The 20343-nt window shown below is 46.0% G+C and overlaps 1 protein-coding gene across 1 annotated transcript in view; it reads left to right on the plus strand.

The window, feature by feature from the left end:
* The window catches only part of LOC110502669 (transient receptor potential cation channel subfamily M member 1), a 129784-nt gene that overhangs the window by 56589 nt on the left and 52852 nt on the right, over positions 1–20343 (plus strand). The window contains 1 exon segment of the mRNA XM_036934561.1: positions 17009–17081. Within this exon segment, the coding sequence (XP_036790456.1) occupies positions 17009–17081 (73 nt within the window).

Here is a 20343-nt window from a genome sequence, read left to right on the forward strand (position 1 = left end):
TATTAGTTCAAACAGACCTCTGGTAGCATGTCTTGTGGGGTATGCATGGGTGTCTGATCTGTGTGCTAGTAGTTCAAACAGACCTCTGGTAGCATGTCTTGTGGGGTATGCATGGGTGTCTGAGCTGTGTGCTAGTAGTTCAAACAGACACCTCGCTGCATTCAGCATGTCAACACTTCTTACAAAAACAAGTAGTGATGAAGTCAGTCTCTCCTCCATTTTGAGACGTGATAGATTAAATGCATATTATTAATTTCAGCACTCTGTGTACATCCAAGGGCCAGCCTTGCTGCCCTGTGCTGAGCCAACTACAATTTTCCTAAGGCCTTTTTTGTGGCACCTGACCACATGACTGAACAGTAGTCCAGGTGCAACAAAATTAGGGTCTGTATGACCTGCCTTGTTAATAGTGCTGTTAAGAAGAGAGCAGCGCTTTATTATGGACAGACTTCTCCCCATCTTACCTACTGTTGTATCAATATGTTTTGACCATCCAGAGTTACTCCAAGCAATTTAGTCACCTCCGCTTGCTCCACATTATTCAATACAATGTTTAGTCGAGGTTTAGGGTTTAGTGAATGATTTGTCCCAAATACAATGCTTTTAGTTGTAGAAATATTTAGGACAAACTTTTTATTTAACCTTTATTTAACTAGACAAGTCTTAAGAAAAAAATCTTATTTACAATGACAGCCTAGGAACAGTGTGTTAACTGCCTTGTTCAGGGGCAGAATTACATATTTTTATCTTGTCAGCTTGGGGGTTCGATCTAGCAACCTTTCAGTTACTATCACTATCATCTGTAAATGAGAACGTGTTCTCAGTCAACTTACCTGGTAAAATAACGGATAAATATATATATATATTTTTAATTTAAAAAATTGTCCAACGCTCTAACCACTAGGCTACCTGCCACCCCTATTCCTTGCCAACCACTCTGAAACTAACTGCAGCTGTTAAGTGTTGCAGTAATTTCACTCACTGTAGTAGCTGACGTGTATAGTGTTGAATCATCTGCATACCATTAGTAAAGATTGAAAAAAGGAAAGGGCCTAGACAGCTGCCCTGGGGAATTATTGATGTAATCAGTATAAAGTACTGACAATCCATCAGCCTAAGTGCCTTCACAGTCAGCAGAGTACTGATCGATCAGTATGGAGCAGTCTGATAGGCTGATAGGTCAACTGCAACCAGCCTGAAAGGTTGATAAGTCAGCAATGGACAGCCTGATAGGGCAGTGCAGCGGCACCATTTATGCACCTGCAGCAGATCCTTAGTTGTACTAAGTGATGTGATTAATGGTTTAAAACTCAGGGAAGATAATCCATCTGAGACTCACTCCTCCCTTCATACATCTGGACTGGACAGATCAGAGCACAGGACCACCTGGTCTGCCAACAGCCAGGCCTCAGCCCATCCATCCACAGTAGCAATAACCTGGACAGCCCTGCTCTGAGCAGTCCTGACCTACAGTATATTACATACTGAGCCAGACAGATAGAAAAGAGGATCCATCTCCCTAATCCACCCAGAGGTTCCTCAGCTCATGCTAATATACCCAAGCCTGTCCCGGTCCATCCCCAGAGTGCAGAGCTGTCTCACAAAGACAGTGATGTGATATCACTATCACCAATGTCTGTATCCTTGGAGTAATATACCTTAATTCCCTTGACCGACACAGCAGACTTTCCAGCCCTCTCATATCAGACTTATTTAAGCTGACCATGTTAAGACCAACAGTCCCTGCTATGATTTTTTTAACTGACATTTAAAGGCAATTATCCCACATTAGCAGAGACTGCATTCACAGTAAACGTCGCATATGTCGGCTTAATCTTAAATGATCTTTACATTTCAATTGTGAAGTCTGTAACACTTCAGGGAAACAAAATTAATAGAGCCCTTAGTCTCCATATAAGCAAATATCATGAAGAAAAACGTATATAATATTCACTCATTTATTTATTCACTCACATGATCAGACTTTCACATACAGTATCTGACCTGGATGTTGTTTTTTGACCTGAACCTTAAACTGAGAGCCTGAGCACTTGAGGTATTGCCAACCTGAGATAGAGTACTTCATGACAAGATGTAGACCACACCATCTATCAAGAGAGTTTTCATCAATATTTTTTGTACCAGTCTATCTACCACCACTTACGTACGCTGGCACCAAGACCACAGTCAATGCTCATCCAGAAGCGGTGCTCCTAGTGGCCAGGGACTTTATGTCATGTATTGTCATGTTGTGTCTTTCTGTCCTTTCCTTTCACCCTGTCTCCCTCTGCTGGTCGTATTAGGTTACCTTTTCTCCCCCGCTTTCCCCCAGCTGTTCCTTGTCTCCTCTTGACTACCTCGTCACCCCTTCTCCCACCTGTTCCCCTTTTCCCTCTGATTAGTCCCCTATATCTCTCTCTGTTTTTGTTCCTGTCCTTGTCGGACTCTTGTTTGTTGTGTTTCATGCCTGAGCCAGACTATCGTCATGTTTGCTGTAACCTTGTCCTGTCCTGTCGGAATCTGCCGGTCTATCTGAGCCTACCTATGTTTGGTTATTAAAGAAGCTCTGTTTAAGTTAGTTCGCTTTTGGGTCCTCATTCACTCACCGTAACAGAAGAATCCGACCAAGAATGGACCCAGCGACTTCGGATCCTCTCCACTCAGCCGTCGAGATCCAGGGAGCGATGCTAGGCAGACACGAGCAGGAATTGTCTGCTGCTCGACATGCCGTTGAGACCCTGGCCACCCAAGTCTCCAACCTCACAGAACAGGTTCACCATCTCCGCCTCGATCCACCGGCCACTTCCAGGGCTTTCGAATCTCCGGAGCCCAGAATCAATAACCCGCCGTGTTACTCTGGGGAGCCCACTGAATGCCGCTCGTTCCTCACCCAGTGTGATATTGTGTTTTCTCTCCAGCCCAACACTTACTCCAGGAGCACTGCTCGTGTCGCCTACGTCATATCTCTCCTTATTGGACGGGCTCGTGAGTGGGGCACGGCAATCTGGGAGGCAAGGGCTGAGTGTACTAACCAGTATCAGGACTTTAAGGAGGAGATGATACGGGTTTTTGATCGATCTGTTTTTGGGGAGGAGGCTTCCAGGGCCCTGTCTTCCCTATGTCAAGGTAATCGATCCATAACAGACTACTCTATTGAGTTTCGCACTCTTGCTGCCTCCAGTGGCTGGAACGAGCCGGCTTTGCTCGCTCGTTTTCTGGAGGGTCTCCGCGCAGAGGTAAAGGATGAGATTCTCTCCCGGGAGGTCCCTTCCAGCGTGGATTCCCTGATTGAACTCGCTATTCGCATTGAGCGACGGGTTGATCTTCGTCACCGAGCTCGTGGAAAGGAGCTCGCGTTCTCCGTTGCCCCCCTCTCCGCATCACTACCATCTTCCTCTGCCGGCTCGGGAGCTGAGCCTATGCAGCTGGGAGGTATCCGTATCTCGACTAAGGAGAGGGAACGGAGAATCACCAACCGCCTCTGTCTCTATTGCGGTTCTGCTGGTCATTTTGTCACTTCATGTCCAGTAAAAGCCAGAGCTCATCAGTAAGCGGAGGGCTACTGGTGAGCGCTACTACTCCTGTCTCTCCTTCAAGATCCTGCACTACCTTGTCGGTCCATCTACGCTGGACCGGTTCGTCAGCTTCCTGCAGTGCCTTAATAGACTCTGGGGCGGAGGGCTGTTTTATGGACGAGACCTGGGCTCGGGAACATGACATTCCTCTCAGACAGTTAAGGGAGTCCACGGCCTTGTTCGCCCTGGATGGTAGTCCTCTCCCCAGGATTCAGCGTGAGACGCTACCTTTAACCCTCACTGTTTCTGGTAATCATAGCGAAACCATTTCTTTTTTGATTTTTCGTTCACCTTTTACACCTGTTGTTTTGGGCCATCCCTGGCTAGTTTGTCATAATCCTTCCATTAATTGGTCTAGTAATTCTATCCTCTCCTGGAACGTCTCTTGTCATGTGAAATGTTTAATGTCTGCTATCCCTCCTGTTTCCTCTGTCTCTTCTTCACAGGAGGAGCCTGGTGATTTGACAGGGGTGCCGGAGGAATATCACGATCTGCGCACGGTGTTCAGTCGGTCCAGGGCCACCTCTCTTCCTCCACACCGGTCGTATGATTGTAGTATTGATCTCCTTCCGGGAACCACTCCCCCCCGGGGTAGACTATACTCTCTGTCGGCTCCCGAACGTAAGGCTCTCGAGGATTATTTGTCTGTAGCTCTTGACGCCGGTACCATAGTCCCCTCCTCCTCTCCCGCCGGAGCGGGGTTTTTTTTTTGTCAAGAAGAAGGACGGGTCTCTGCGCCCCTGCATAGATTATCGAGGGCTGAATGACATAACAGTTAAGAATTGTTATCCGCTTCCTCTTATGTCTTCAGCCTTCGAGATCCTGCAGGGAGCCAGGTTTTTCACTAAGTTGGACCTTCGTAACGCTTACCATCTCGTGCGCATCAGGGAGGGGGACGAGTGGAAGACGGCGTTTAACACTCCGTTAGGGCACTTTGAATACCGGGTTCTTCCTTTCGGCCTCGCTAACGCTCCAGCTGTCTTTCAGGCATTAGTCAATGATGTCCTGAGAGACATGCTGAACATCTTTGTTTTCGTTTACCTTGACGATATCCAGATTTTTTCACCGTCACTCCAGATTCATCTTCAGCACGTTCGACGTGTCCTCCAGCGCCTTTTAGAGAATTGTCTTTTTGTGAAGGCTGAGAAGTGCACTTTTCATGCCTCCTCCGTCACATTTCTCGGTTCTGTTATTTCCGCTGAAGGCATTAAGATGGATCCCGCTAAGGTCCAAGCTGTCATTGATTGGCCCGCCCCTAAGTCACGCGTCGAGCTGCAGCGCTTTCTCGGCTTCGCGAACTTCTATCGTCGTTTCATCCGTAATTTCGGTCAGGTGGCAGCTCCTCTCACAGCCCTTACTTCTGTCAAGACGTGCTTTAAGTGGTCCGTTTCCGCCCAGGGAGCTTTTGATCTCCTCAAGAATCGTTTTACATCCGCTCCTATCCTTGTTACACCTGACGTCTCTAGACAGTTCGTTGTCGAGGTTGACGCGTCAGAGGTGGGCGTGGGAGCCATTCTTTCTCAGCGCTCCCTCTCTGACGACAAGGTCCACCCATGCGCGTATTTTTCTCATCGCCTGTCGCCGTCGGAACGTAACTATGATGTGGGAAACCGCGAACTGCTCGCCATCCGGTTAGCCCTAGGCGAATGGCGACAGTGGTTGGAGGGGGCGACCGTTCCTTTTGTCGTTTGGACTGACCATAGGAACCTTGAGTACATCCGTTCTGCCAAACGACTTAATGCGCGTCAGGCGCGTTGGGCGCTGTTTTTCGCTCGTTTCGAGTTCGTGATTTCTTATCGTCCGGGCTCTAAGAACACCAAGCCTGATGCTTTATCTCGTCTCTTCAGTTCTTCAGTAGCCTCCACTGACCCCGAGGGGATTCTCCCTGAGGGGCGTGTTGTCGGGTTGACTGTCTGGGGAATTGAGAGGCAGGTAAAGCAAGCGCTCACTCACACTCCGTCGCCGCGCGCTTGTCCTAGGAACCTTCTTTTCGTTCCCGTTCCTACTCGTCTGGCCGTTCTTCAGTGGGCTCACTCTGCCAAGTTAGCCGGCCACCCTGGCGTTCGGGGTACGCTTGCTTCCATTCGCCAGCGTTTTTGGTGGCCCACCCGGGAGCATGACACGCGTCGTTTCGTGGCTGCTTGTTCGGTCTGCGCGCAGACTAAGTCCGGTAACTCCCCTCCTGCCGGCCGTCTCAGGCCGCTTCCCATTCCCTCTCGACCGTGGTCTCACATCGCCTTAGATTTTGTCACCGGACTGCCTTCGTCAGCGGGGAAGACTGTTATTCTTACGGTTGTCGATAGGTTCTCTAAGGCGGCTCATTTCATTCCCCTTGCTAAGCTTCCTTCTGCTAAAGAGACGGCACAAATCATCATCGAGAATGTTTTCAGAATTCATGGCCTTCCGTCAGACGTCGTTTCGGACAGAGGTCCGCAATTCACGTCTCAATTTTGGAGGGAGTTTTGCCGTTTGATTGGGGCTTCCATCAGTCTCTCTTCCGGCTTTCACCCCCAGTCTAACGGTCAAGCAGAACGGGCCAATCAGACTATTGGTCGCATCTTACGCAGTCTTTCTTTTCGCAACCCTGCGTCTTGGTCAGAACAGCTCCCCTGGGCAGAATACGCCCACAACTCGCTTCCTTCGTCTGCGACCGGGCTATCTCCTTTTCAGAGTAGCCTCGGGTACCAGCCTCCGCTGTTCTCATCTCAGTTCGCCGAGTCCAGCGTCCCCTCCGCTCAGGCTTTTGTCCAACGTTGCGAGCGCACCTGGAAGAGGGTCAGGTCTGCACTTTGCCGTTATAGGACGCAGACTGTGAGGGCTGCTAATAAGCGTAGAACTAAGAGTCCTAGATATTGTCGCGGTCAGAGAGTTTGGCTCTCCACTCAGAACCTTCCCCTTAAGACGGCTTCTCGCAAGTTGACCCCGCGGTTCATTGGTCCGTTCCGTATTTCTCGGGTCATTAATCCTGTCGCAGTTCGACTTCTTCTTCCGCGATACCTTCGTCGCGTCCACCCGGTCTTCCATGTCTCCTGTATTAAGCCCGTTCTTCGCGCCCCCGCTCGTCTCCCCCCCCCCCCCATCCTTGTCGAGGGCGCACCCATCTACAGGGTCCGCAGGATTTTGGACATGCGTCCTCGGGGCCGTGGTCACCAGTACCTCGTTGATTGGGAGGGGTACGGTCCTGAGGAGAGGAGTTGGGTTCCCTCTCGGGACGTGGTGGACCGTGCGCTGATCGAGGATTTCCTCCGTTGCCGCCAGGTTTCCTCCTCGAGTGCGCCAGGAGGCGCTCGGTGAGTGGGGGGGTACTGTCATGTATTGTCATGTTGTGTCTTTCTGTCCTTTCCTTTCACCCTGTCTCCCTCTGCTGGTCGTATTAGGTTACCTTTTCTCCCCCGCTTTCCCCCAGCTGTTCCTTGTCTCCTCTTGACTACCTCGTCACCCCTTCTCCCACCTGTTCCCCTTTTCCCTCTGATTAGTCCCCTATATCTCTCTCTGTTTTTGTTCCTGTCCTTGTCGGATTCTTGTTTGTTGTGTTTCATGCCTGAGCCAGACTATCGTCATGTTTGCTGTAACCTTGTCCTGTCCTGTCGGAATCTGCCGGTCTATCTGAGCCTACCTATGTTTGGTTATTAAAGAAGCTCTGTTTAAGTTAGTTCGCTTTTGGGTCCTCATTCACTCACCGTAACACTTTAATGCAAGCAAACTTAAATGCGTTTTACCTCATTTCTACCAGCATGGCACATGTGCAAACTGAGGACCACGTTTACTCCACACACAGACGCATCCAAATCTCTCCCCCGCCCTCCATATGACACATCTGACCATAATTATATCCTCCTGATTCCTGCTTACAAGCAAAAACTAAAGTAGGAAGTACCAGTGACTTGCTCAATATGGAAGTGGTCAGATAACGCGGATGCTACGCTATAGGACTGTCTTGCTAGCACAGACTGGAATATGTTCCGGTATTCATCTAATGGCATTGAGGAGTACACCACCTCAGTCACCGGCTTCATCAATGAGTACAGCGACGACATACCCACAGTGACCGCGCGTACATATCCCAACCAGAAGCCATGCATTACAGGCAACGTCCGCACCAAGTTAAAGACTAGAGCTGCCTCTTTCAAGGAGCAGGACACTAATCCGGACGCTTGTAAGAAATCCCGCTATGCCCTCAGACGAACCATCAAACAGGCAAAGCATCAATACAGGACTAAGATTGAATCCTACAACACCAGCTCTGACACTCGCAGGATGTGGCAGGGCTTGCAAACTATTACGGACTTGCAAGGGAAACCCAGCTCCGAGCTGCACAGTGACGCGAGCCTACCAGATGGGCTAAATGCCTTTTATGATTGCTTCGAGGTAAGCATCACTGAACCATGCATGAGAGCACCAGCTGTTCCGGATGACTGTGTGATCACACTCTCCGTAGCCGATGTGAGCAAGAACTTTAACCCTTGTGTGGAGTTCGGGTATGTGGGATCCATTTTAAAAGTTTACTAAAATAAAAATGATACAATGAATAATTTATTGGCCTTGGCTCATTTTCTGTGAAGAACATGTCAAATAACACTGTGCACCCCCCTACACATTTATATTACATATGTGGTGACCGGGGTAATACAAGTGTGGAAATTGAGTGATTAGGTGAAAACAAGTAAAAATGAAACAAAAAGGTTTAATGTGTGCCCTCACTCTGTCTTCCTCTCCTTCCTGGGCCTGCTGTTTCAACACAGCACCAAGTACATGCCTGTCTCCCGCTTTTCTCGCACTCTTTACCCTTTGTAGTGTGTGAAACTACACAATGCCCTGAGGAACCTGCACAATGTTATTACATTACATTATTTCAATACATTGTAAAAAAGTATGTTCTACACACACTACACCAGCCAGATGCAAATTGGGGGAGGGACAAAACGAATGAATAGCTTTGCGTGTGTGGCTCCTTACCACAATCAATCAGTAAGGTAAAAATAATCTCTGCTCAGAGCACTTAGAAATAATAATAACTCATCAGCAGCCTGCAGGAGGAGAAATATGTATGTCAAAATATTTTGAAATTGAATGGTCTTCTTTCCCAAGGAATGAACCACACCGCATGGCTACCAATGTGAAAAGAATGCAACCAGGGCTGACACAGATGGCGGTTACTCATGTGCAGAACATAGGCTTCTTTTGAACTGTTCATCCCAGACACCATCCAGAAAATCATTCTGGACTGGACTCATTTGGAGGGAAGGCGTGTTTATGGAGAGAGATGGACCAAACTCATTTGCATGCATACTTCAGGGTTCTTATCATTGCTGGTGTTTCAGGTCCAATGGGGAATCCACATAATCCTTGTGGAATGCAAAAACTGGCAAAGAACCTTTCTGAATAACAATGTCTTTGGAAAACCTCCACATTATTTCCAGGATTATCCGCTTCGATGATAAAGACACCAGACCAGTTTGGCGGTAGAGAGACAAGCTAGCTGCAATCAGGTCAGTGCAGAGAGACACGCTAGCTGTAATCAAGTCAGTGCAGAGAGACAAGCTAGCTGTAATCAGGTCAGTGCAGAAAGACAAGCTAGCTGTAATCAGATCAGTGCAGAGAGACAAGCTAGCTGTAATCAGGTCAGTGCAGAGAGACAAGCTAGCTGTAATCAGGTCAGTGCAGAGAGACAAGCTAGCTGTAATCAGGTCAGTGCAGAAAGACAAGCTAGCTGTAATCAGATCAGTGCAGAGAGACAAGCTAGCTGTAATCAGGTCAGTGCAGAGAGACAAGCTAGCTGCAATCAGGTCAGTACAGAGAGACAAGCTAGCTGTAATCAGGTCAGTGCAGAGAGACAAGCTAGCTGTAATCAGGTCAGTGCAGAGAGACAAGCTAGCTGCAATCAGGTCAGTGCAGAGAGACAAGCTAGCTGCAATCAGGTCAGTGCAGAGAGACAAGCTAGCTGTAATCAGGTCAGTGCAGAGAGAGAGACAAGCTAGCTGTAATTTAGGTCAGTACAGAGAGACAAGCTAGCTGTAATCAGGTCAGTGCGGAGAGACAAGCTAGCTGTAATCAGGTCAGTGCAGAGAGACAATCTAGCTGTAATCAGGTCAGTGCAGAGAGACAAGCTAGCTGCAATCAGGTCAGTGCAGAGAGACAAGCTAGCTGTAATCAGGTCAGTGCAGAGAGAGAGAGACAAGCTAGCTGTAATCAGGTCAGTACAGAGAGACAAGCTAGCTGTAATCAGGTCAGTGCGGAGAGACAAGCTAGCTGTAATCAGGTCAGTGCAGAGAGACAATCTAGCTGTAATCAGGTCAGTGCAGAGAGACAAGCTAGCTGCAATCAGGTCAGTGCAGAGAGACAAGCTAGCTGCAATCAGGTCAGTACAGAGAGACAAGCTAGCTGCAATCAGGTCAGTGCAGAGAGACACGCTAGCTGTAATCAGGTCAGTGCAGAGAGACAAGCTAGCTGTAATCAGGTCAGTGCAGAGAGACAAGCTAGCTGTAATCAGGTCAGTGCAGAAAGACAAGCTAGCTGTAATCAGATCAGTGCAGAGAGACAAGCTAGCTGTAATCAGGTCAGTGCAGAGAGACAAGCTAGCTGCAATCAGGTCAGTACAGAGAGACAAGCTAGCTGTAATCAGGTCAGTGCAGAGAGACAAGCTAGCTGTAATCAGGTCAGTGCAGAGAGACAAGCTAGCTGCAATCAGGTCAGTGCAGAGAGACAAGCTAGCTGCAATCAGGTCAGTGCAGAGAGACAAGCTAGCTGTAATCAGGTCAGTGCAGAGAGAGAGACAAGCTAGCTGTAATCAGGTCAGTACAGAGAGACAAGCTAGCTGTAATCAGGTCAGTGCGGAGAGACAAGCTAGCTGTAATCAGGTCAGTGCAGAGAGACAATCTAGCTGTAATCAGGTCAGTGCAGAGAGACAAGCTAGCTGCAATCAGGTCAGAGCAGAGAGACAAGCTAGCTGCAATCAGGTCAGTACAGAGAGACAAGCTAGCTACAATCAGGTCAGTGCAGAAAGACAAGCTAGCTGCAATCAGGTCAGTGCCGAGAGATGAGCTAGCTGCAATCAGGTCAGTGCAGAGAGACAAGCTAGCTGCAATCAGGTCAGTGCAGAGAGACAAGCTAGCTGTAATCAGGTCAGTGCAGAGAGAGAGACAAGCTAGCTGTAATCAGGTCAGTACAGAGAGACATGGTAGCTGTAATCAGGTCAGTGCGGAGAGACAAGCTAGCTGTAATCAGGTCAGTGCAGAGAAACAATCTAGCTGTAATCAGGTCAGTGCAGAGAGACAAGCTAGCTGCAATCAGGTCAGTGCAGAGAGACAAGCTAGCTGCAATCAGGTCAGTACAGAGAGACAAGCTAGCTACAATCAGGGCAGTGCAGAAAGACAAGCTAGCTGCAATCAGGTCAGTGCCGAGAGATGAGCTAGCTGTAATCAGGTCAGTGCAGAGAGACAAGTTAGCTGTAATCAGGTCAGTGCAGAAAGACAAGCTAGCTGTAATCAGGTCAGTGCAGAGAGACAAGCTAGCTGCAATCAGGTCAGTGCAGAGAGACAAGCTAGCTGCAATCAGGTCAGTACAGAGAGACAAGCTAGCTACAATCAGGGCAGTGCAGAAAGACAAGCTAGCTGCAATCAGGTCAGTGCCGAGAGATGAGCTAGCTGTAATCAGGTCAGTGCAGAGAGACAAGTTAGCTGTAATCAGGTCAGTGCAGAAAGACAAGCTAGCTGTAATCAGGTCAGTGCAGAGAGACAAGCTAGCTGCAATCAGGTCAGTACAGAGAGACAAGCTAGCTGCAATCAGGTCAGTGCAGAAAGACAAGCTAGCTGCAATCAGGTCAGTGCCGAGAGATGAGCTAGCTGCAATCAGGTCAGTGCAGAGAGACAAGCTAGCTGCAATCAGGTCAGTGCAGAGAGACAAGCTAGCTGTAATCAGGTCAGTGCAGAGAGAGAGACAAGCTAGCTGTAATCAGGTCAGTACAGAGAGACATGGTAGCTGTAATCAGGTCAGTGCGGAGAGACAAGCTAGCTGTAATCAGGTCAGTGCAGAGAAACAATCTAGCTGTAATCAGGTCAGTGCAGAGAGACAAGCTAGCTGCAATCAGGTCAGTGCAGAGAGACAAGCTAGCTGCAATCAGGTCAGTACAGAGAGACAAGCTAGCTACAATCAGGGCAGTGCAGAAAGACAAGCTAGCTGCAATCAGGTCAGTGCCGAGAGATGAGCTAGCTGTAATCAGGTCAGTGCAGAGAGACAAGTTAGCTGTAATCAGGTCAGTGCAGAAAGACATGGTAGCTGTAATCAGGTCAGTGCAGAGAGACAAGCTAGCTGCAATCAGGTCAGTACAGAGAGACAAGCTAGCTGCAATCAGGTCAGTGCAGAGAGATGAGCTAGCTGTAATCAGGTCAGTGCAGAGAGACAAGCTAGCTGTAATCAGGTCAGTGCAGAAAGACAAGCTAGCTACAATCAGGTCAGTGCATAGAGACAAGCTAGCTGCTATCAGGTCAGTGCAGAGAGACAAGCTAGCTGCAATCAGATCAGTGTGGGACAAGTGGGTGGACAGCCTTCCCCTGTTTTACAACCCTGGGCCCAACGTTACTGTTGATCAGGGGTCGCTGCACCTTCAGGCAGCACATACCTTCTAAACCCGCAAAATATGGAATCAAGATCTGGGCTGCCTGTGATGCTGCTTCCTCATATGCGTGGAACTTGTAAGTGTATTCGGGGAAGCCAGATGAAGAAGCCCCTGAGAAGAACCAAGGGATGCGAGGTGTCCTGTATGTAACACATGGACTCCGAGGCCAAAACATCACATGCAATAACTTTTTTTGCTTCGCACAAGCTGGGACAGGAGCTCCTCAAGAGGAAGCTGACGATGTTAGGAACAGTATGAAAAATAAGCCAGAGCTCCACCTCAGCTGTTGAATTCACAGAACAGGCCTATCAATTCCTCTAAGTTTGTGTTCAGGGCCAAAACTTCCCTAGTGTCCTAAGTACCAAAGAAAGGCAAAAATGTGGTACTCATGAGTACGCTGCATAGGGATGGGAGAATAAATGGCCAGGAACATCAAACAGAAGTCATAAAGGATTACAATGCCACAAAAGGAGAGGTGGACAATTTAGACAAGGTGGTGACTGCCTACAGACCCTATGCTGGCCACTTGTGATATTCTTCAACTTCTTGGACATCTCAGCGTAATATGCATTTGTCCTCTGGATGGCGTTGAACCCAGATTGGAACAGAGGGGTGCCCCAGAGGAGATCATTTCATCAAGTAGCTGAGCAAGACATTGGTAAGACCTAAAATCCAGAGGAGGAAACATATCCCAAGGACCCCAGCTTCTGCATCATGAGGAGGATTCGGGAGGAGGATGCTGGTGCCCCATCCACTCAACCCACAAACCAACAACTCCAATACCAGAAGTAAGTGTGAGTGATGCTGTTGCATGTGTTGGTGTCTGACTCTCCTACCTTGGCCTGCTGTAACTAAATATGTGAGTGAGTGAGATGTCAGTAAAATTCCTGAACTAAGTGTTTTCATCATTGTAGATTGCAGCCGGAAGCAAAAAGAAGTAGCGCTGAGATGTGTGTGGACCCAAGAAGGACTGGAAGACACAGTGCACATGCATCAAGTGCAAGTAATACATTTTCAACACACAAACAGTAAAACTCTGTCCCTCATGTTGTGTATAGACCGGCCTACATTTCTGTTCAATGGGGCTCATTTATCATTTACATAAAATACTGTATGTACAATTTGTTCTTCCAATTTGTTCAGTTCAAAGCAATAAACATCAATAATGATAACCTTGTTTCATGTATATTTCTTCAAGATATACATTATTTATTTCACCCATGTCTTGATTATAATTGATTTATGCTTGCAAAAATCACATTTTATAAAAAATAAATGAATAGTGCTTTTATTGATAAATGTGATCTAGCAGAGGTCAATTGTAAATATGCTCTCTATATTTATTTTAATTGATATAAGCCAACATCTAAGTATGACGTATTTTTGTGTAAATTGTTATGGTTGTATTTTTTTTTAAACCCAATAATTTTGTGGGTCCATCAGACCTGCAAATATTGGGTGAATAACAAAAACATGAACATCACACAAGGGTGAAACAGGTCAACATTCACATGGCAGCGGGACCAGACGGATTACCAGGACCTGTACAAATTGGCAAATGTCTTCACTGACATTTTCAACCTCTCCCAGACCGAGGCTGTAATACCTACATATTTCAAGCAGACCACCATAGTCCCTGTGCCCAAGAACACAAAGGCAACCTGCCTAAATGACTACTGCTCCGTAGCAGTCACGTTGGTAGCCATGAAGTGCATTGAAAGGCTGGTCATGGCTCACATCAATACCATCATCCCAGAAACACCAGACCCACTCCAAACCGTATACCACCCCAACAGATCCACAGATGACACACTCTCAATCACACTCCACACTGCCTTTCCCACCTGGACAAAAGGAAAACCTATGTGTTAATTGACTACAGCTCAGCATTCAACACCATAGTGCCCAAAAAGCTCATCACTTCAAAGGGGGTGACACTAGACCCAAACTGCTACAGACCTATATCTTTCCTACCTTGTCTTTCTACGGTCTTCCAAAGCCATGTTAACAAACAGATTACCGACCATTTCGAATCCCACCGTACCTTCTCCGCTATGCAATCTGGTTTCAGAGCTGGTCATGGGTGCACCTCAGTCACGTTCAAAGTCCTAAACGACATCATAACCGCCATCGTTCAGAGACATTACTGTGCAGCCGTATTGATCGACCTGGCCAAGGCTTTCGACTCTGTCAATCACCACATTCTTATTGGCACACTCGACAGCCTTGGTTTCTCAAATGATTGCCTCGCCTGGTTTACCAACTACTTCTCTGATAGAGTTGAGTGTATCAAATCGGAGGGCTTGTTGTCCAGTCCTCTGGCAGTCTCTATGGGGGTGCCACAGGGTTCAAACCTCGGGCCGACTCTCATCTCTGAATACATCAATGATGTCGCTCTTGCTGCTGGTGATTCTCTGGTACACCTCTACGCAGACGACCCCATTCTGTATACTTCTGGCCCCTCATTGGACACTGTGTTAACTAACCTCCAGACGAGCCTCAATGCCATACAACTCTCCTTCCGTGGCCTCCAACTGCTCTTAAACGCAAGTATAACTAAATGCATGCTATTCAACCAATCACTGCCCGCACCTGCTCGCCTGTCCAGCATCACTACTCTGGACGGCTCTGACTTAGAATACGTGGATAACTACAAATACCTAGGTGTCTGGTTAGACTGTAAACTCTCCTTCCAGAATCACATTAAGCATCTCCAATCCAAAAATAAATCTAGAATTGGCTTCCTATATCGCAACAAAGCATCCTTCACTCATGCTGCCAAAAATACCCTCGTAAAACTGACCATCCTACCGATCCTCGACTTCAGTGATGTCATCTATAAAATTGCCTCCAACACTCTACTCAACAAACTGGATGCAGTCTATCACAGTGCCATCCGTTTTGTCACCAAAGTCCCATACACTACCCACCATTGCGAACTGTACGGTCTCGTTGGTTGGCCCTCGCTTCATACTCATCGCCAAACCCACTGGCTCCAGGTCATCTACAAGTCTCTGCTAGGTAATGCCCCGCCTTATCTCAGCTCACTGGTCACCATAGCAGCACCCACTCGTAGCACGTGCTCCAGCAGGTATATCTCACTGGTCACCCCCAAAGCCAATTCCTCCTTTGGTCGTCTTTCCTTTCAGTTCTCTGCTGCCAATGACTGGAACGAACTGCAAAAATCACTGAAGCTGGAGACTCATATCTCCCTCACTAGCTTTAAGCACCAGCTGTCAGAGCAGCTCACAGATCACTGCACCTGTACATAGCCCATCTGTAAACAGCCCATCTATCTACCTACCTCATCCCCATACTGTATTTTTTATTTGATTTATCTTGCTCCTTTGCACCCCAGTATCTCTACTTGCACATTCATTTTCTGCACATCTACCATTCCAGTGTTTAATTGCTATATTGTAATTACTTGGCATATTTATTGCCTTAACTCCCTTATCTTACCTCATTTGCACTCACTGTATATAGACTTTTTGTTTTCTTTTGTTCTACTGTATTATTGACTGTGTTTTGTTTATTCCATATGTTGGTGTATGTGTCGAATTACTATGCTTTATCTTGGCCAGGTCGCAGTTGCAAATGAGAACTTGTTCACAACTAGCTTACCTGGTGAAATAAAGGTGAAAAAAATAATAAAAATAAGCTAAAGACCCTGGGACTAAACACCACCTCTGCAACTGGATCCTGGACTTCCTGACGGGCCGCCCCCAGGTGGTAAGGGTAGGCAACAACACATCTGCCACGCTGATCCTCAACACGGGGTCCCTCAGGGGTGCATGCTTACTCCACTCATGTACTCCCTGTTCACCCATGACTGCATGGCCAAGGACGACCCAACACCATCATTAAGTTTGCTGACGACACAACGGTGGTAGGCCTGAACACCGTTAGCGATGAGACAGCCTATAGGGAGGAGGTCAGAGACCTGGCAGTATAGTGCCAGGACAACAACCTCTCCCTTAAAGTGAGCAAGACTAAGGAGATAATCGTGGACTACAGGAAAAGGAGGGCCGAACACGCCCCCATTCACATTGACGGGGATGTAGTGAAGCTGGTTGACAGTTTCAAGTTCCTTGGTGTCCACATCACCAACAAACTATCATGGTCCAAACACACCAAGAAAGTAATGAAGAGGGCACTACAACGCCTTTTCCCCCTCAGGAGACTGAAAAGATTTGGCAAGTGTCCCCAGATCCTCAAAAAGTTCTAGAGCTGCACCATTGAGAACATCCTGACAGGTTGAATCAGCGCCTGGTATGGCAACTGCTCGGCATCCAAACGTAAGGCTTTACGGGTAGTGTAGTGTGTACAGCCCAGTACATCACTGGGGCCAAGTGTCCTGCAATCCAGAACCTATTTAATATGCGGTCTCAGAGAAAGGCCCAAAAATGTGCCTAAAAACTCATCACCCAAGTCATAGACTTTTCTCTCTGCTACCGCAAGGCAAGCGGTACCGGAGCGCCAAATCTAGTTCCAAAAGGCTCCTGAACAGCTTCTACCCCCGAGCCACAATTGGCTACAATTGATCAAATGGCCACCCCCACCTTTGTTTTTACACTGCTGCTACTCGCTGTTTATTATCAATGCATAGCCACTTTACCCCATGTACAAATTACCTCGATTAACCTGTAACCCCGCACATTCACTCGGTACCGGTACCCCCTGTATATAACCTCATTGTAGTTATTTTATTGTGTTATTTGTATTTGAAATGTTTTTACTTGATTTTTAAAATATTTTCTTAACTCTATCAAGAACAGAATGTGGTGAATGTTTATTCTATTCCTCATCTCTTCCATAGATAACAGTGTTTCGAATGGGTTCTGAAGGACAGCAAGATATTGAAATGGCCATTCTGACTGCTTTATTAAAAGGTAACTCTTTTAATTATTCTTAGATTTTTTTTATTTTTAGGGGTTAGATCAGCTGTAATATTGCAGATTGTCGTTTCCATTAATGTAATTTTCTGCATCATTTCCAATTCATTTCCAATCCCCCTATTTTTGTAAATATATATATATACACTGTATATACAGTACCAGTCAAAGGTGTGGACACACCTACTCATTCCAGGGTTTTTGCAGGGGTAATTACATGATTCCATATGTGTTATTTCATAGTGTGGGTGTCTTCACTATTATTCTACAATGTAGAAAATAGTAAAAATAAAGAAAAACCATGGAATGAGTACGTGTATCCTAACTATGTATGTATGTATGTATGTATGCATGCAATGTATGTATGTATGTATGTACTTTACCAGCTTGAATACCAACTTAGTCAATGGTTTTTCTTTATTTGTACTATTTTGTACTTTAAGACAAGTTCAGTCAATCCAAAACATTTCAAGTGCCGTCACAAAAACCATCAAGCGCTATGATGAAACTAGCTCTCATGAGGACCGCCACAGGAACGTAAGACCCAGAGTTACCAGACACATCTTAACATCAACTGTTCAGAGGAGACTGCATGAATCAGGCCTTCATGGTCGAATTGCTGCAAAGAAACCACTACTAAAGGACACCAATAATAAGAAGAGACTTGCTTGGGCCAGAAACCCGAGCATTGGACATTAGATCAGTGGGAATTTGTCCTTTTGTCTGTTGAGTCCAAATTTGAGATTTTTGGTTCCAACCGCCGTGTCTTTGTGAGACGCAGAGTAGGTGAACGGATGATCTCCGCATGTGTGGTTCCCACCGAGAAGCATGGAGGAGGAGGTGTGATGGTGTGGGGGTGCTTTGCTGGTGACATGGTCTGTTTGTTATTTAGAATTCAAGGCACACTTAACCAGCAAGGCTAGCACAGCATTCTGCAGCGAAACGCCATCCCATCTGGTTTGCGCTTAGTGGGACTATAGTTTGTTTTTCAACAGGACAATGACCCAAAACACACCTCCTGGCTGTGTAAGAGATTATTTGACCAAGGAGAGCCTGTTGAGTGCTGCACCAGATGACTGGTCCTCCACAATCACCCGACCTTAACCCAATTGAGATGGTTTGGGGTGATTTTGACCGCAAAGTGAAGGTAAAGCAGCCAACAAGTGCTCAGCATATGCGGGAACTCCATCAAGACTGTTGGAAAAGCATTCCAGGTGAAGCTGGTTGAGAGAATGCCCAGAGTGTGCAAAGCTGTCATCAAGGCAAATGGAGGCTACTTTGAAGAATCTAAAATCTTTAATGTATTTTGATTTGTTTAGCACTTTTTGGTTACTACATTATTCCATATGTATTATTTTATAGTTTTGATGTCTTCACTATTATTATACAATGTAGAAAATAGTACAAATAAAGAAAAACACTCGAATGAGTAGGTGTGTCCAAACAGTTGACTGGTACTGTGTACATACACATCTTTCAAAATATATTTTCCTTTATTATTTTCCCCTAACCCTAACACCTCTCCCCTAATTGGATTAAACTAATGGACAATATCACTTACAGTGGCATGAAAAAGTATGCTAACCCTTTGGAATAACCTGAACTTCTGCATAAATTGGTCATAAAATTTAATCTGATCATCTAAATCACAACAATAGACAAACACAATCTGCTTAAACACAGTCTGCTAATAACACACAAACAATTATACATGTTCATGTCTTTATTGAACACACCGTGTAAACATTCACAGTGCAGGATGGAAAAATTATGTGAACCCTTGGATTTAAAAACTGGTTGACACTCCTTTGGCAACAATAACCTCAACCAAACATTTTCTGTAGTTGCGGATCAGACCTGCACAACGGTCAGGAGGAAGTTTGGACCATTCCTCTTTAGAAAACTGTTTCAGTTCAGCAATATTCTTAGGATGTGTGGTGTAAACCGCTCTCTTGAAGTCATGCCACAGCATCTCAATCAGGTTGAGGTCAGGACTCTGACTGGTTCAGTCCAGAAGGCATATTTTCTTCTGTTGAAGCCGTTCTGTTGGTGATTTACTTCTGTGTTTTGGGTTGTTGTCTTGATGCATCACCCAAATGCTGTTGAGCTTCAATTGGCAGACAGATAGCCTTACATTTTCCAGCAAAATGTCTTGATAAACTTGGGAATAAATTGTTCTATTGATGATAGCAAGCTGTCCAAACCCTGAGGCAGCAAAGCAGCTCCAAACCATGTTGCTCTGTTCACAATAAAATATTTCTACCACAAAAAGTGTTGCGTGTTCTTTCCAAACAACTCAACTTTAGTTTCATCTGTCTACAGAATATTTTGTCAGTAGCACTGTGGACCATCCAGATGCTCGTTTGCGAAATTTAGACTGTTTTTTTGGACAGCAGTGGCTTCTTCCGTGGTTTCCTCCCATGAACACCATTCTTGTTTAGTAATTTACGTATCGTAGACACGCATGTTCCAGAGATTTCTGTAAGTCTTTAGCTGACCCTCTAAGATTCTTCTCAACCTCATTGAGCATTCTGCGCTGTGCTCTTGCAGTCATCTTTGCAGGACAGCCACTTCTAGGGAGAGTAGCAACAGTGCTGAACATTCTCCATTTATAGACAATTTGTCTTACCGAGGACTGATGAACATCAAGGCTTTTAGAGACACTTTTGTAACCCTTTATGCAAGTCCACAATTCTTATCATCTGAGATCTTTTTTTGTGCGAGGCATGGTTCACAGCAGTCAATGCATATTGTGAATAGCAAACTCAAATTTTGTGAGTGTTTTCTATAGGGCAGGGCAGCTCTAACCAACATCTCCAATCTTGTTTAAATGATTGTACTCCAGGTTAGCTGACTCCTGAATACCAATTAGCTTTTGGAGAAGTCATTTGCATAGAGGTTCACACAATTCTTTCAACCTACACTGAATGTTTAAATGATGTATTTGATATAGACAAGAAAAATCAATATTTTTGTGTTATTAGTTTAAGCACACTGTGTTTGTCTGTTGTTGTGACTTAGATGAAGATCAGATCTAATTGTAGGGTTCACATGCTTTTTCTTGCCACTGTATGCTTCTACTTCCAGCTTATACACACTATATGCATTTTATGGACACAATCTTTTTTACAATAGTTATCTTTTGTTTGTTTTTACTCCTATCCTTCCGTTACCCTTTAACCATCTATTTCTGAACATCATCCTTTTAGATTTCTATATTTTTGTAAATGTAACACTTTTCAGATGTACACTTTGAAAA

The sequence above is a fragment of the Oncorhynchus mykiss genome, chromosome 2, assembly GCF_013265735.2.
Source record: "Oncorhynchus mykiss isolate Arlee chromosome 2, USDA_OmykA_1.1, whole genome shotgun sequence".
Lineage (NCBI taxonomy): Eukaryota > Metazoa > Chordata > Actinopteri > Salmoniformes > Salmonidae > Oncorhynchus > Oncorhynchus mykiss.